At 43.2% G+C, this 16340-nt stretch overlaps 2 protein-coding genes across 2 annotated transcripts in view; both read right to left on the minus strand.

Moving 5' to 3' along the window:
- The window catches only part of LOC308305102 (U2 snRNP-associated SURP motif-containing protein), a 269713-nt gene that overhangs the window by 120350 nt on the left and 133023 nt on the right, over positions 1-16340 (minus strand). The gene's annotated exons all lie outside the window — the stretch shown is intronic.
- Positions 5987-16340, minus strand: part of lrch2 (leucine-rich repeats and calponin homology (CH) domain containing 2) — an 88323-nt gene continuing 77969 nt past the window's right edge. Inside the window, exons 18-21 of the mRNA XM_080749771.1 lie at positions 12308-12417; positions 9101-9238; positions 7095-7172; positions 5987-6114 (exon numbers count right to left, since the gene is read on the minus strand). Of these exons, the coding sequence (XP_080605897.1) occupies positions 5995-6114; positions 7095-7172; positions 9101-9238; positions 12308-12417 (446 nt within the window). The 3' untranslated portion in view covers positions 5987-5994. The remainder of the gene's footprint in view (positions 6115-7094; positions 7173-9100; positions 9239-12307; positions 12418-16340) is intronic.

Below are 16340 nucleotides of genomic sequence, written 5' to 3' on the forward strand. Positions count from 1 at the left end.
AAGTCATGAAATTGATCCATGAAGGGACTCACCACATAAGCAAAAAAACGCCTATCCTGAAAGATGGAGTTCCAAGTCAAACCTTTGTCATTTTCTACCTGCAGGTTGTTTTTACGTCATACTTGCACAGATGGTCTACAGGTAGTGTCCTTACATCCCAGAACAATCAGACTGCAAAAATATGGTTCTGTTTTGAATCTGCTGCCTTTTATATAAGGACTTTCTATAGGCGGAAATGACATTCCTAAGGAAAATTCCCCTGTAATCCTTCTATAAGGGGTAGTACAAACTATGACAAAGTTTTTTCATAACTTTTACTTGTCCTCTTCATGAAATGGATGGTCAGTAGTTTTGCTTTTACTGCAAAAGTCATGAAATTGATCCATGAAGGGACTCACCACATAGGCAAAAAAACGCCTACCCTGAAAGATGGAGTTCCAAGTCAATCCTTTGTAATTTTCTATTGCGGGTTGTTTTTACCTCATTCTTGCACAGATGGTCTACAGGTAGCGTCCTTAAATCCCAAAATAATCAGAATGCAAAAAAGTGATTTACCAAGAAAGTGCAGAAATATCCCCAAAAGTTAATCATACACCATTTCCACTTACTGGTTGGGAAGGAGCTGGAAACAAGGGCCTACTACAAACTTGATATCCTGGTATCAATAAGCTTTGGGCTTATCAAGCTTGTTATTAAGCATAGCGGCCCATGACATAATGTTTAAATAATCAAGACAAGAGGCGATCAATACATTGTTACGGTACTATTCATAATATATAGCCATTTAACACTTACTGCACACTAATGAATGATTTTCTAAAGATATTAAATGACAATATTTTTTACTTTTGTCAATTCTCATCCTCATAGACAAACTCAGACTCACAACAACTGGCCAATACAAAAAGATACCAGTTCTGTTCAGAATCTCACATCTTCCCACGAAATATTATAAAGCGCTCAACAGTGGGCTCGATAAAAGCCCATGGGTCAATAAGCAGGATCGATAAGGTGCTCATTATCAATACAAATTAACGAACTCCATTCAGATTGTCAATAGGGAATACACCAACAACCAAAACAAAAGAAACCAGAAGAATAATGTCATAATATGCTTGTATTGTGAATCAGGAGTTTTTCTATATATGTGTGCCATTCTTACTGCATGCCAAATAATCAAACAGCAGCTTTTTCTCATTTTAATTAATTTTGTTTATTTCTTTTTCAATATTTTCATATCAACAACTAATTTGAGTGTGAGGGGGACTGACCAATTTGCAAAGCTGGTCAATGGATACAAAGCTGTGATCTCCCAAATTCGGACATAATTTTGTCAGGAGATTTCGTGACGTAATTGGCTGTGTATCTATTGGTCAATGGCTGGTCAATGGATTAATTGAATTCCGTCTTACTATTTATGTTATGGTAATAAATATGGTATGATGGTATATATTATTATAATATAAACGGTAAGAAGGAATTCAGTTCCCAGTGGATTACAACCAAGGGCCACAACAATGCTCTACAGTCAAGGCTGGTCCACAAGGCACAAGCTGGTATAAAAGGATTGTGTAATTTCTTGTTTATTTTAGTTTACAGGCAATGTACTGTAAATACAGGAGCAATATTATGTACAACACAATCCCACAGAGACATTGAGGCACGTACTACTTTGACTGCAACAATCCTTATCATAGCAGTAGAGTTGGGTGAGGTCTCTTACTGCTTGGAGCAGGCTATTTTTTGAACAGGACAGGCTTTAGTGATGTATCCTTTAGCATCCAACCCTTCCCAACTGGATTCCACAGAAGGGGTTTGGGGACATGATTGTGGCACCATATACTGTACCAGTTTGGTACATAGCCTGTTGAACATTCAAAACTATCCTCAGTGGGAGGCAGATGTGAGACTGGCATGTCTGTCGTTGATGCAAGAATACAACAGAGCTCATCAAGACTAGAACACACCTGGCCCTTTGCCTTCTGTTTTAGGCCATAGAGAGTGAGGGCATATTGTCTTGAACATCCTGAAGCCTCTGGTAGACTATCTGTCAAGCCAAAGGTTCTCAGACCCTGACCTAATTTATATGTACAGTACTATGGATATACTTGTGTTGCTTGGAATAGCTGCCATTTTCATGCATGCTGGTCATGGGATAGACAACGATACATCCCAATGTCTGATATTACAAATACATTGGGAGTGGCTTTGTGTGAGAGTCTTCTAGCATGGCACGCATTGACTGGATGCAATGCAATGAGCAGCCTGTTCAGAATAAGCAATAATACAGCTTTCAACAAGCTGGCGAAGCACATTCATGAACTTCGGGATCTGAGAATCTTTGGCTTACTGCATGCCAAATAATCAAATATTGGTCAGTCTCCCTTACACTGCTCAAAATAGTTGTTGATTGAAAAAGAAATAGATGAAAATGAGAAAAGGCTGCTGATTATTTGGCATTAAGAATGGCGCACAAAGTGTAGTGTATTCTACTGAATATAGGCTTACATACGTACATACTGTACTGCATCTAAGTCTGAATACCATAGACTGCTTATAGAACAATATGTTTGCTGCTTTTGAGGTGAAGAGAATTAGGCCTTGGGATGTAGGGACACTACCTGTAGACCATCTGTGCAATATGAGATAAAACAACCAGCAGGTAGAAAATGACAAAGGATTGACTTGGAACTCCATCTTTCAGGGTAGGCTTTTTTATGGTGAGTACCTTTATGGATCAATTTCATGACCTCTGCAGTAAAAGTAAAACTACTGACCATCCATTTCATGAAGAGGACAAGTAAAAACACTGTCAGGGTTTGTACTACCCCTTATAGAAGATTATCTCCAGGATCACAGGGGATTCTTCCTTAGGAATGTCATTTCCGCCTATAGAAAGTCCTTATATTAAAGGCTGCAGATTCAAAACAGAACCATATTTTTGCATTCTGATTGTTCTGGGATGTAAGGACACTACCTGTAGACCATATGTGCAAGTATGAGGTAAAAGCAACCTGCAGGTAGAAAATGACAAAGGATTGAATTGGAACCCCATCTTTCAGGGTAGGCGTTTTTTGCCTATGTGGTGAGTCCCTTCATGGATCAATTTCATGACTTTGGCAGTAAAAGTAAAACTCGGGACAATCCATTTCATGAAGGGGACATCCTAAAGATTTGAAAGAACTATGTCGCGTTTTGTTCTACCCCTTATAGAAGATTATCACCAGACTTACAGGGGAACATTCCTTAGAAATGTAATTTCCGCCTATAGAAAGTCCTTATTTAAAAGGCTGCAGATTCAAAACAGAACCATATTTTTGCATTCTGATTGTTCTGGGATGTAAGGACACTACCTGTAGACCATCTGTGCAAGTATGAGGTAAAAACAACCTGCAGGTAGAAAATGACAAAGGATTGACTTGGAACTCCATCTTTCAGGATAGGCGTTTTTTTGCCTATGTGATGAGTCCCTTCATGGATCAATTTCATGACTTTTGCAGTCAAAGTAAAACTTGGGACAATCCATTTCATGAAGGGGACATCCTAAAGATATGAAAAAACTATGTCGCGCTTTGTTCTACCCCGGGTAGGGGTACCTCGAAAACTAAGGCTCTTTTTTAGGGTTTTTTCCTCCTCTATATATAACTTTGGGGGAAGATAAAAAACAAAACAAAAAAGAAACACAAGGTCCCGTCACGCAATAGAAGGAGGACAATCAGTAGTTTTTTGGGGGAAGAATCCATCATTGTTAAAATTTGAGTTGGGTTTGTACAGGAACAAGGGGCTTATCGAATATCTAAATACTGAATCAAGCCATTTAAAATAAAATAAAACATGTTTGAAAGTGAAATATCCTTTTAATACTCAAATGACCACACTGGAATAGGGCCATTGTAACAAAATGAGCCTGCCTGGACAACTATAATATCCTCATATCATGAACATCATATTTGTTTGTAAGAAGCAAACGTTGCATTCTGCCCTGAGCAGATAACTTAATGTTCAAAAGTACGCTGTACTTGGCAATAACTCGATGTGACGAGTTAATCGTTTTGGCCACTGCTGTGTCCCTAATTAGGAAAGATAAAACATAAAAACAAAGAACGGCATTTAAATGACAGACATATAAAAGAGGTGAAAATGAGACCAATTCACACCTGGCACCGTTCCGCACTTGGCAAATCCCCCCTGCCTTTTGTCCGTGACAATGTCAGGACATTTCACTGAAGAGTCACTGATGTTTCACTGAAGTTTCACCGAGGTTTCACTGAAGCTCCAGCGGCAGGTTCTCTGAAACGTTGTAACGTCAACATCTGTACAGATGACAGGGTCTGGACAGGGTCCCGTCCATCCCTCAAACCCTCCCAAATAAATCCATGCTGTGCGACTCACACTGACAAACACACCGCCAGTCAGTCACATCCGTAGAGGTCAATAAACACACTGTACGTACCATGGGACCCTGACACCCACCCGCCCACTCGGGTAACTAACCATGACAGCTAAACATGTTGGACACGTTGGACATGTTGTGGATGGGCAGGCAGACAGACAGGCAGACATACAGAGAGAGAGGGCGAGATCATTTAGCGACCTACAACCGGGTTGCAACGCGGTCGCTAGTTTTCAGCGACCGGTCGCAAAAGCTATACCGACCGGGCCGGTAAATCACCGACCGTGCCGCTAAATCGACCGACCGGGTCGCTAAATCGACCGACCGTGTCGTTAAATCCACCGACCGGGACGCTAAATCCACCGACCGGGACGCTAAATTCACCGACTGGGACGCTAAATCCACCGACCGGGGCGCTAAATCCACCGACCGGGTAGGTAAAGCCACTGACCAGGGTCACTCATCCACCGACCGGGCTACTAACCCTAACCCTAACCCTAAACTTAACCTCAGTAACCGTACCTCAGTAACTAACCTGCCGACGCAACATACCGACCGGTGCTAAATCTACCGACCTAAAACTGCAGGCCGGTCGGTAGATTTAGCGACCCGGTCGGTCGATTTAGCGGCACGGTCGGTGATTTACCGGCCCGGTCGGTTGATTTAGCGACCCGGTCGCTGAAAACTACCGACCACGTTGCTAAATGATCTCGCTCCTACTGCAGACAGACAGACAGACAGACAGGAAGGGGTGGGTGGAGCCGGTGTCATATAAGGACTTCCTGTCCTCTGATTCAGCCGGCTATATAATGGGTAGCCTGGGACGGCTTCCAATTTCGGGCTTTTGATCCGGTCGGGAGCGGATGGGCTCCTATGTCATTTTGTATTCAAAACGGACTACAGTTTGGCAGGAAACACCAAATCCCCTACTTGCGCATGCGCTAACGACTTGCACATGCGCTAACTGGGTTGAAACTGTTTCCGATTTGGTGTTTCCTGCCAAAGTGTAGGGTTAGGGTTAGGGTTAGGTCCAGCAGAGCTCAGACAGCCAGCAGCTGGGAGGGCCTGGACGGGGGCAGGTCCAGCAGAGCTCAGAGGGTCTGGAGGGGGAGGGTCTGGAGGGGGGGCAGGTCCAGCAGAGCTCAGACAGACAGCAGCTGGGAGGGTCTGGACGGGGGCAGGTCCAGCAGAGCTCAGACAGACAGCAGCTGGGAGGGTCTGGAGGGGGGCAGGTCCAGCAGAGCTCAGAGGGTCTGGAGGGGGGAGGGTCTGGAGGGGGGCAGGTCCAGCAGAGCTCAGAGGGTCTGGAGGGGGAGGGTCTGGAGGGGGGGCAGGTCCAGCAGAGCTCAGACAGACAGCAGCTGGGAGGGTCTGGACGGGGGCAGGTCCAGCAGAGCTCAGACAGACAGCAGCTGGGAGGGTCTGGAGGGGGGCAGGTCCAGCAGAGCTCAGACAGACAGCAGCTGGGAGGGTCTGGAGGGGGGCAGGTCCAGCAGAGCTCAGAGGGTCTGGAGGGGGGAGGGTCTGGAGGGGGGCAGGTCCAGCAGAGCTCAGAGGGTCTGGAGGGGGGAGGGTCTGGAGGGGGGCAGGTCCAGCAGAGCTCAGAGGGTCTGGAGGGGGGAGGGTCTGGAGGGGGGCAGGTCCAGTAGAGCTTGCACCGTGATGCCCACCTTCACCAGACCCCTCTCCTCCAGGATGTGGTGAGGAAGACACAGCTGGTCCTGAGGGCAACGCGGACACACAGGAGAGGAAGGACGTGTTAAGCTAGCCTTACATCTAACAACTTGGAAAAGATTTCTCAGTCGTAATAAAATCGAGGCGCGCTCCAGTGATTCGGTCGTTACTCAATCGTTAAATGTGAGGTAGTGGTCCAACTCGATTTTTACCCCGACTTGAGACCCAGATTCTGTTTTACGACAATATCAAACTGGTTTGATATTTTCACAAATCGGGGCTGAGTCTGAATAAGCACAATGACGTAACAACCAAAACAGAACGCTAGCGAGCCAAAAGCCATTAATTCCCCAAGACGTTCGGTTGAGCTGCCAGCCTGGTGTATCATAATAGTACATTATTCCAAACATTCAAAGTTGATAATAAGTTGATAGGATCAATCTGCTCCAGCTATGGAGAGAGGGGAGAGTTGAGGAGAGAACGGGAGAAGAGGGCTGAGGGAGGAGGGCGGAGCTCGGTGTGTGTGCAATCTGTGCATGCAGTGAGGGGAAAAAAGTACTCACATGTTTTACTCAAGTAAAAGTATCAATACTGCAATACTGCGATGCGACGTTGTGAGCTTGTATATTGGCTATTTTCATGTAGCCCAATAGGGCTAAAGTGGTTAATGTTTTATAATATTATAATTTATATCTGCAAGATATTTCCTTGCTTACATAAGTGAAAGTGTTGCACTGACCGTCTGCAGAGCGCAACGTCACACAAGGAAGTGTTGATCAAATAGAATCCATATCTGGTCTCTGCATCGTCTATTTCTCGCTTCAAATGTTTTCAAAAACGGCACAAGATTCACGCAGTGCAGCCTGACTCCAGCAGGTGTTCTGAGTCTTTGATTAGGCAGCGGTCCGTTATAGAGCGGAGCCGTCAGAAATATCAGACCGCTGATTTCAGCGATTGACCAATCAGAATCAAACATTCAAACAAGCCGTGCAATAATGTTCTCTAGTAGTTAACATGTTCTAATTACCTGAGGAACTCCCAGCTTCTTACACGCGTCCAGAAAGTTCTCCACGTTCCTTCTGCATTTGGCCATGCTGAGCTTTGGCTGGAAGAGACGCGGAACAGACTGTTTTTGCTAAATAAAATTGTTAAATTTGCTAAAATTGGTGGTTTATCATTTATTTCCTGTTACAATCAAAGGATGTGTGTACAAATGGAATAATGGCGTTTTTGTGGAAACCACAGAGACAGCTCAGTGTTAAATATTCAGTTGAAAGGTACGGAACAGCGACCGTCAGGTAGCAGTTACTATGAAAACCTGCAGTGGCTGTCACACTTTGCTGTCACAATTACTCATACGCATACTTTTGCCTAGCAACATGATTGCAACATGATTGATGAACTTTAAAATGCTCACACGACTTGTGACTTTAATAGGCCAAGTGTAATAGTTTAACTCATTGAGTGCCTATCCCGAATTAGTTCGGGATATATTATCGCATCACAGAGTGCCTATCCCGAACTAGTTCGGGATATAAAAAAAAAAAAAAAAAAAAAAAAAAAAAATTGAAAACATTTTTTTTGAAACATTTTTTTTGGACCCCATCAAATCTAGTGAACATGATTTCAATCGTGATTTTGCATGTTCCACCCCCATACAACCCCATCTAACATACAGGGCAGCCATGTTTGTTTACATAACATGTAAAACATAATCGCCATTATCTCAAGAATGCCTGAACGGATTTCCAATCGGATTTTTTTGTTTGAAAGCTGTGAACAAACTGCACAAATCCACTCCAATGCAATCCAGGATTGCATTGGATTTTTTAGAGCTCATTCTTCTCTGTTTTTTTCCCATGCATGAGGTGTGCAAGGTTTAATCATGGCTAAGTTGACGAAAATAAGGCTTCTAAAATGCTTGGTAGCCAATAGCTAACTTCAAGCTAACTTCATCCTCTTCCTGTACATGCACAAAGGAAAGTGTTCAGGCAAGTCATGGCTGCAGGGCTTCTGCATATACCAGCATATCTCTATGGGATTTTCTATGGCCACTGGGCGCCCTCTAGTGGTGAAAGGGGTGGCACTAAATGAGTTAATAGGGCAATACGTGTAATAGTGTAGTAGTGAAATAGTGTAATAGGGCAATAAGTCTGTTGTTTCCGCTCGCCCTGGCAGTCACTCCTCGCCATTAGGGCGTCTTACTGGTGTATGTATTTACTCTGGCAGTGAATGAGTTAATTCAATGGTTCCCAAATCTTTTAGCTAGAGACCCCAAAGAGAGATCAGATGTTTGCCCTGGGACCAACTAGTGAAAACAGCAGATCTACAACAAGTTCACAGCGCGTTGCGAGCTTGTAGATCGGCTATAGAGCAGTTAAGTCATGACGTGACTCACTCATCCCCCGGTTCATGGAAGAAATGTCTCTATGGAGAATAACATTGGGTCATCTTAAAATCGTCTCACATGAATTGTGGTCCAAAAATAAACGAACCGTTTGCACGATATTGTCAGGGAGGTGGCTCTGGTGGTAGCGAAATGTAACTAATTGGGTGACAGTAACATTAGCGCTTTCTCACCATCAGTTGATTCTTCATATCCATACGAGTCAAACCGCTGAGATCATTTGTTTATGTTTGGAACACAGTTCTTATATGACGCCATATGAAAAAAGGTCTATGGGAATTCAGAATGGGGGGAAAAAAATCATAAACCAGGTAGGATGGGTAAATGACGTCAGACTTCACTGCTCTATTATCACTACTTCTTAAGCGTTTGTGTTCTAATTTGTGGAATTTCTTAGATTTTCTTTTATTTATTAATGAAATTACAATATATATATATATATATATATATATATATTGGGAATGATTTTTGAAAATGTTTTGAAATAATAATAATCAAAAACTAAATGTAGGAAACCAAAAAATGAAGGGACCCATAAAGACGTGTCCGCGACCCACGCATGGGTCCCGAGCCAGTGTTTGGGAAGCAGTGAGTTGATGTCCTGGAGGTCATCTCAGGTCACTCACCACGGCGGGGGAGGGGACGTGGATGCTGGCCACCGAGCGAGGGCTGATGTGATTGGCCAGGTGACACAGCACCACGCCGTCCATGAGGGCGGCGCCAACGTCATCCGGAAGCAACACTTTCAGTCTGCACTCGATGTTCTGATAAAACACATGAAGAAGAAACACTTTCACTCAATGTTCTGATAAAACACATGAAGAAGAAACACTTTGATTCAATGTTCTGATAAAACACATGAAGAAGAAACACTTTGATTCAATGTTCTGATAAAACACATGAAGAAGAAACACTTTGATTCAATGTTCTGATAAAACACATGAAGAAGAAACACTTTGATTCAATGTTCTGATAAAACACATGAAGAAGAAACACTTTGATTCAATGTTCTGATAAAACACATGAAGAAGAAACACTTTGATTCAATGTTCTGATAAAACACATGAAAAAGAAACACTTTGATTCAATGTTCTGATAAAACACATGAAGAAGAAACACTTTCACTCAATGTTCTGTTAACTCATTGACTGCCAAGGCCCGAGTTTCCCGAGTTATTACAGTAGTCCCAGGCTGCCACAACCCGAGTTTCCCGAGTTGGAAGCCATTTTGAAAAAAAAATAAAAAATAAAAAATTCAAAGATTTTTTTTATTAAAAAAATTCTAAAAATGCCTCAAATGTATTAGGCATGATCGCAATTGCGAAATTGCATGTTTAGCCCCATAACAAACACATCTTTCAAAATGTCAAAAATGGCTGTTTTGTCTGACTTTGAAGGCTTGTATCTCATGAATGCCTGAACGGATTTCCAAGCGGATTTATTTTGTTTTAAAGCTGTTAAAAAGTACTACACATATGGTGCATGGGCGTGCACGATCCGTGCACTAAAAATGTATCCGTGCACTAGAAATTTAGGAACGTGGCATCCTGGTACTTGGCGGCCATCTTGAAAAGGGCATTCAATGAGTTAAAACACATGAAGAAGAAACACTTTCACTCAATGTTCTGATAAAACACATGAAGAAGAAACACTTTCACTCAATGTTCTGATAAAACACATGAAGAAGAACACTTTCACTCAATGTTCTGTTAAAACACATGAAGAAGAAACACTTTCACTCAATGTTCTGATAAAACACATGAAGAAGAAACACTTTCACTCAATGTTCTGATAAAACACATGAAGAAGAACACTTTCACTCAATGTTCTGTTAAAACACATGAAGAAGAACACTTTCACTCAATGTTCTGATAAAACACATGAAGAAGAAACACTTTCACTCAATGTTCTGATAAAACACATGAAGAAGAACACTTTCACTCAATGTTCTGTTAAAACACATGAAGAAGAAACACTTTCACTCAATGTTCTGATAAAACACATGAAGAAGAAACACTTTCACTCAATGTTCTGTTAAAACACATGAAGAAGAAACACTTTCACTCAATGTTCTGTTAACTCATTTAGTGCCACCCCTTTCACCACTAGAGGGCGCCCAGTGGCCATAGAAAATCCCATAGAGATATGCTGGTATATGCAGAAGCCCTGCAGCCATGACTTGCCTTAACACTTTCCTTTGTGCATGTACAGGAAGAGGAGGAAGTTAGCTTGAGGTTAGCTATTGGCTACCAAGCATTTTAGAAGCCTTATTTTCGTCAACTTAGCCATGATTAAACCTTGCACACCTCATGCATGGGAAAAAAACAGAGAAGAATGAGCTCTAAAAAATCCAATGCAATCCTGGATTGCATTGGAAATCCGTTCAGGCATTCTTGAGATAATTGCCATTATGTTTTACATGTTATGTAAACAAACATGGCTGCCCTGTATGTTAGATGGGGTTGTATGGGGGTGGAACATGCAAAATCGCGATTGAAATCATGTTCACTAGATTTGATGGGGTTTTTTTTTTTTTTTTTTAATATCCCGAACTAGTTCGGGATAGGCACTCTGTGATGCGATAATATATCCCGAACTAATTCGGGATAGGCACTCAATGAGTTAAAACACATGAAGAAGAAACACTTTCACTCAATGTTCTGATAAAACACATTAAGAAGAAACACTTTCACTCAATGTTCAGTAAACTAACATACAGAAGCAACACTTTCAGTCAAAGTTCTATACACTTTCAGTTAACACTTTATCACTGACTTCTTAAGAACACATAACTGTGGGCTTGCTGAAAAGCGAGATCAGTATGTTATACCAACTCTTTTTAGGTTAAGATTATTCTCCTCAAAAAAATTACCAACAGTACAAAGGCAGGGCCCTTAGCCAATGAAGAGCAGCGTTCTAGGTGACATCACCACCAACACGTGTGACCTGATATAAATGACAACAACACCCACATGAAATCTTTGGTAGTATGTTCTCCCAAATCTTTACAGTAGAAAAGATGTGTGGGCTCGCTGAAAGCATATGCTCTCCCAGGCCAGTATGTTCTCCTGAATCTATATATACTAAGGTTATACTCCTCAAAAAACTGTCCGACAGTACAAAGGCATGGCCAACGAGGGAGCAGCGAGCCCACACTGTTTCGTAGGAACAGTATTTCTAGTTAATTATGTATTATAGAGATTTTCAAAGGGATTAAAAACAAACACTGCTCTTGTATCCTACTGACTCACCTGCCAGTGAGGAGCCCCCACCGGGAGGACGTACTGTTGTATCCTACTGACTCACCTGCCAGTGAGGAGCCCCCACCGGGAGGACGTACTGTTGTATCCTACTGACTCACCTGCCAGTGAGGAGCCCCCACCGGGAGGACGTACTGTCGTATCCTACTGACTCACCTGCCAGTGAGGAGCCTCCACCGGGAGGACGTACTGTTGTATCCTACTGACTCACCTGCCAGTGAGGAGCCCCCACCTGGAGGACGTACTGTCGTATCCTACTGACTCACCTGCCAGTGAGGAGCCCCCACCGTGTATCATCGTTCACAGAATCAAAGGTTGTATGGTCATGATTCACCAGGATGTTGCATGTCTTGGTTCCAGGCTTAAACTAATTAATTAATACAAATATCTTTCCGAAATCTCTATGGGAAAACGTAACAGGCTTTGGATCTGTGGCAGCACAACATGGCTGCCACTGCTATGCTATCATCCTCCTCCTCCTCAGTATTGTGATCCTGACCTGTCGTAGGAGTCCAATCTGCTCCATCTCTTCTATAATCATCATCATCATCATCATCAGTATTGTGATCCTGACCTGTCGTAGGAGTCCGATCTGCTCCATCTCTTCTCGGAGATGTTCCATCTTCCTCCTCATGGTGAAGCTGGGGTCTGTGTTCTCCTGCTGCCGACTGGCCCTGGTGAACGCTGAGAGGATGACAGATTAGAGATCATTATTATTATTATAGACCAGGGGTCTTCAACAGGGGTCCCCAGAGTTACTACAGGGGGTCCTCCAAATCTGTGAGTGATAGCAACTTTGTTTTCTCCTTTTTTTATATCAACCCTAGTGTCCATATTCTGAGAACTTTAGCCAAAAATAGCAGATCTACAAGCTCACAACGCCTCTATCGGCTATGGGTGAAAGGTCACGTTTATTAACACATTGCCTGCCAAGGGTTAAAAAGAAATCTATCTAAGAAATGTCAGGCTTTTACAAAAAAAAAAATTGAAAATAAAAAAAAAATTAAACATTTTTTGAAAAAAAATAAGCTCTCAGAAGATGTCCATTGCCCCCTTGCAGTTGGCAGAAACATATAATCAACCCCAAGAAAAATCCATTTTTAGATTAACTCATTGACTGCGCCGCCACGAGTTTCCCGAGTTATTCCCGTTGTCTGAGGCTGCGTCGCCCGAGTTTCACGAGTTGGGGCTGTTTTCAAGGTTTATGCAAAAGTACACTTTCCCCTAGCCTGTTACAAAATGTCATGTTTCTATGATAAAAGGGTGGTTAAAAATCACACATCAAAGTCAGCTTGTTTGAAAACAAAGGAGAAATCGACCTCCCCATGAACCCAAAGTGAACTCATTTATCAGGACACGGCTCCGCCGACAGTGCGGCGCGGCCGCAGCAGTGGTGGTGTCAGACAATGAAAACAAAACAAGCAGATCTTCAAGCAGACCATTCTGCATGAATCAAAAACATTTTCACTTGAAAAGCTGTGACCTGCTGCACTGAGTCACCCTAACCCACACACAGCTCCATATACACGCAAAAAAGTTCAAAGTCTCTACAACAAAAGTTTACCAAAACAGCAAGACAACAATGGCTACATCAGAGCCTCGTAGCAACCGCCCGGCCTCTCAGGCCTCTCTATACCAAAACAAGCCAACACAAACACATCAACAACACAGCAACACCTCCCCGATGAAAGCATTCACAAATCAACACTCAAAATGTTATAAAAGTTTCAACATGAACTTACCTCAGTGTGAGGAGGAGAGCGTTGGTGTAACACACACATACAGAGAGAGAGACAGACAGATAATTCCAGTGCCGTTTAGTGTCCAGTAGATCAGTAATCCTATAGTTTCATTCGTGTAGTTTTCTTTTTTCGTTGTTTGTGAGCGGGTTTCATGCCCACACCGCGGAAGCCTAAGGCCCCGGCCGGGCGCAGCAAGCGCCCGACGGCTAGCCATGGTTCGCCGGTCGCCTCTGGTTCTGGTTCCCGTCGCGAACCCGTCCCGGCTAGAGGGCCTCCATCGAACCCCGGTCCTGGTCAGACCACCATGGATTCCTTTCTAATCGCCAATTTGCCCCGTCCGGAGACGGATACGGAGTACGAGACGGAGGAAGAAGAGGCGGCGTCGCCGTCCCAACAACACACACCGCGGGCAGACACGGCTCCACTGCCCGCACTCCTCACGCCGGAATCGGTGGCTCGCCGTCCCGCGAGGCCACGCGAAGAACGCTCTGCCATGCCCATGTCGCCGAGAGATAATATCGAGACTCACTATCTCTCCCAGTCCCAGAGTGAGATGTATGTATTATCCTAATCCATATCATTGATCCATTCAAAAACAGCAGATAGCAGTCAGTGCAAGTTCACAGCGCATCACTTCGTAGCCTACTTTCCTGAGCTAACTTTCGCTAAATTATTCACTCAATCAAATGATGAGGTCCGTGTCCGAGGACTTCTCCTCTCCGATGCAGATGATGTCATCGGCAGCACTGGTGATTTTGAGTGGCACCCCCCGGAGAGCAAAGATGACTCTTTCTTTGCGCGTAAGTTGTGCACATGCAGCACACATTGCGCGCGTGCACACACACACACACACACACACACACACACACACACACACACACACACACACACACACACACACACACACACACACACACACACACACACACACACACACACACACACACACACACACACACACACGGAAACAGAACTTTTCATTCAATTTGAGGAGTAAATCATTTATTTTATTTTGGTATGCGTTTTCAGAAGCTGATCAAGGAAGTGCTTCTCTGTCAGGCACTGGGACACAGAGACCTTCAAGCAAAGGAACAGGCAAAGGTAAGATAAAAATAATGATATTTTATATATATATATGTGTGTATATATATATATATGTGTGTATATGTATATATATATATATATATATATATTATATGTATATATATATATATATATATATATATATATATATATATATATATATATATATATACACACATATATATATATATATATATATATATATATATATATATATATATACATATATATATATACATACACATATATATATACATACACATATATATATACATACATATATATATATATATATATATATATATATATATATATATATATATATATATATATATATATATATATATATATACACATATATATAAAATATCATTATTTTTATCTTACCTTTGCCTGTTCCTTTGCTTGAAGGTCTCTGTGTCCCAGTGCCTGACAGAGAAGCACTGGTGATGGAAGCACTTCCATCACCAGTGCTGCCGATGACATCATCTGCATCGGAGAAGTCCTCGGACACGGACCTGTACACATCATTTGATTTTGGTGCCGCCTCTTCTTCCTCCGTCTCGTACTCCGTATCCGTCTCCGGACGGGGCAAATTGGCGATTAGAAAGGCATCCATGGTGGTCTGACCAGGACCGGGGTTCGATGGAGGCCCTCTAGCCCCTCTACCTCGCCCGCGTCCAGGGCAGGATCGGGCTGGTTCGCGACGGGAACCAGAACTAGAGGCGACCGGTGAACCATGGCTAGCCGTCGGGCGCTTGCTGTGCCCGGCCGGGGCCTTAGGCTTCCGCGGTGAGGGCATGAAACCCGCTCACAAACAACGAAAAAAGAAAAAGAAAACTACACGAATGAAACTATAGGATTACTGATCTACTGACACTAAACGGCACTGGAATTATCTGTCTCTCTCTCTCTGTGTGTGTGTTACACCAACGCTCTCCTCATCACACTGAGGTAAGTTCATGTTGAAACTTTTATAACATTTTGAGTGTTGATTTGTCAATGCTTTCATCTGGGAGGTGTTGCTGTGTTGTTGATGTGTTTGTGTTGGCTTGAGCTTCACCGAAGCCATTGTCGAAGCCTGGTGCACCCCGCGACCCACCCAACCCCTCTGGCCCGATTCTCGGACTGTGAGGAGGTCAGCCCATGTCCCTGAAAAGATACCGCCCAGACCACGAAGGAGAAACCCTACAAGGGTCTGCTACATCTGCAGCAAAATACACAAGAAAAGGAGTGAGACCTCATTCTACTGCCATCTGTGTCTTGTGCCTTTGCACAGGAGGCTTTGTTTCGAACGGTACCACGCAGAGATTGACTATGAGCATGCAAGCGGTGCTCGACGTCGATGATAGACAGACACATTTTGATGACATGAGTGTAGACATACTGTGTACCGATTTGCGTGATTTTAGGGCAAATTCTGTAGGAGCAGTGTCCAAAAATGTGTTTGAAAAAATCGGCCTGATGGTGGCGCTATATGGGACAGATCCATTTTGATGACATGAGTGTAGACATACTGTGTAGCGATTTGCGTGATTTTAGGGCAAAATCTGTAGGAGTAGTGTCCAAAAATGTGTTTTGAAAAATTGGCCTGAAGGTGGCGCTAAATGAGAGCTCCATGTTGATGACATCAGTGTAGAGCAAGTATGTACCGATTTGCGTGATTTTAGGGCAAAATTTGTAGGAGCAGTGTCCAAAAATGTGTTTTGCAAGAATCGGCCTCAAGGTGGCGCTAGAAGAGGGGCATGTGAGAATTGATGGGTGGAGGTTGTAGTTTGGCAG

This window comes from Nannobrachium achirus, assembly GCF_963921795.1.
Source record: "Nannobrachium achirus genome assembly, chromosome: 19".
NCBI classification, from domain to species: Eukaryota; Metazoa; Chordata; class Actinopteri; order Myctophiformes; family Myctophidae; genus Nannobrachium; species Nannobrachium achirus.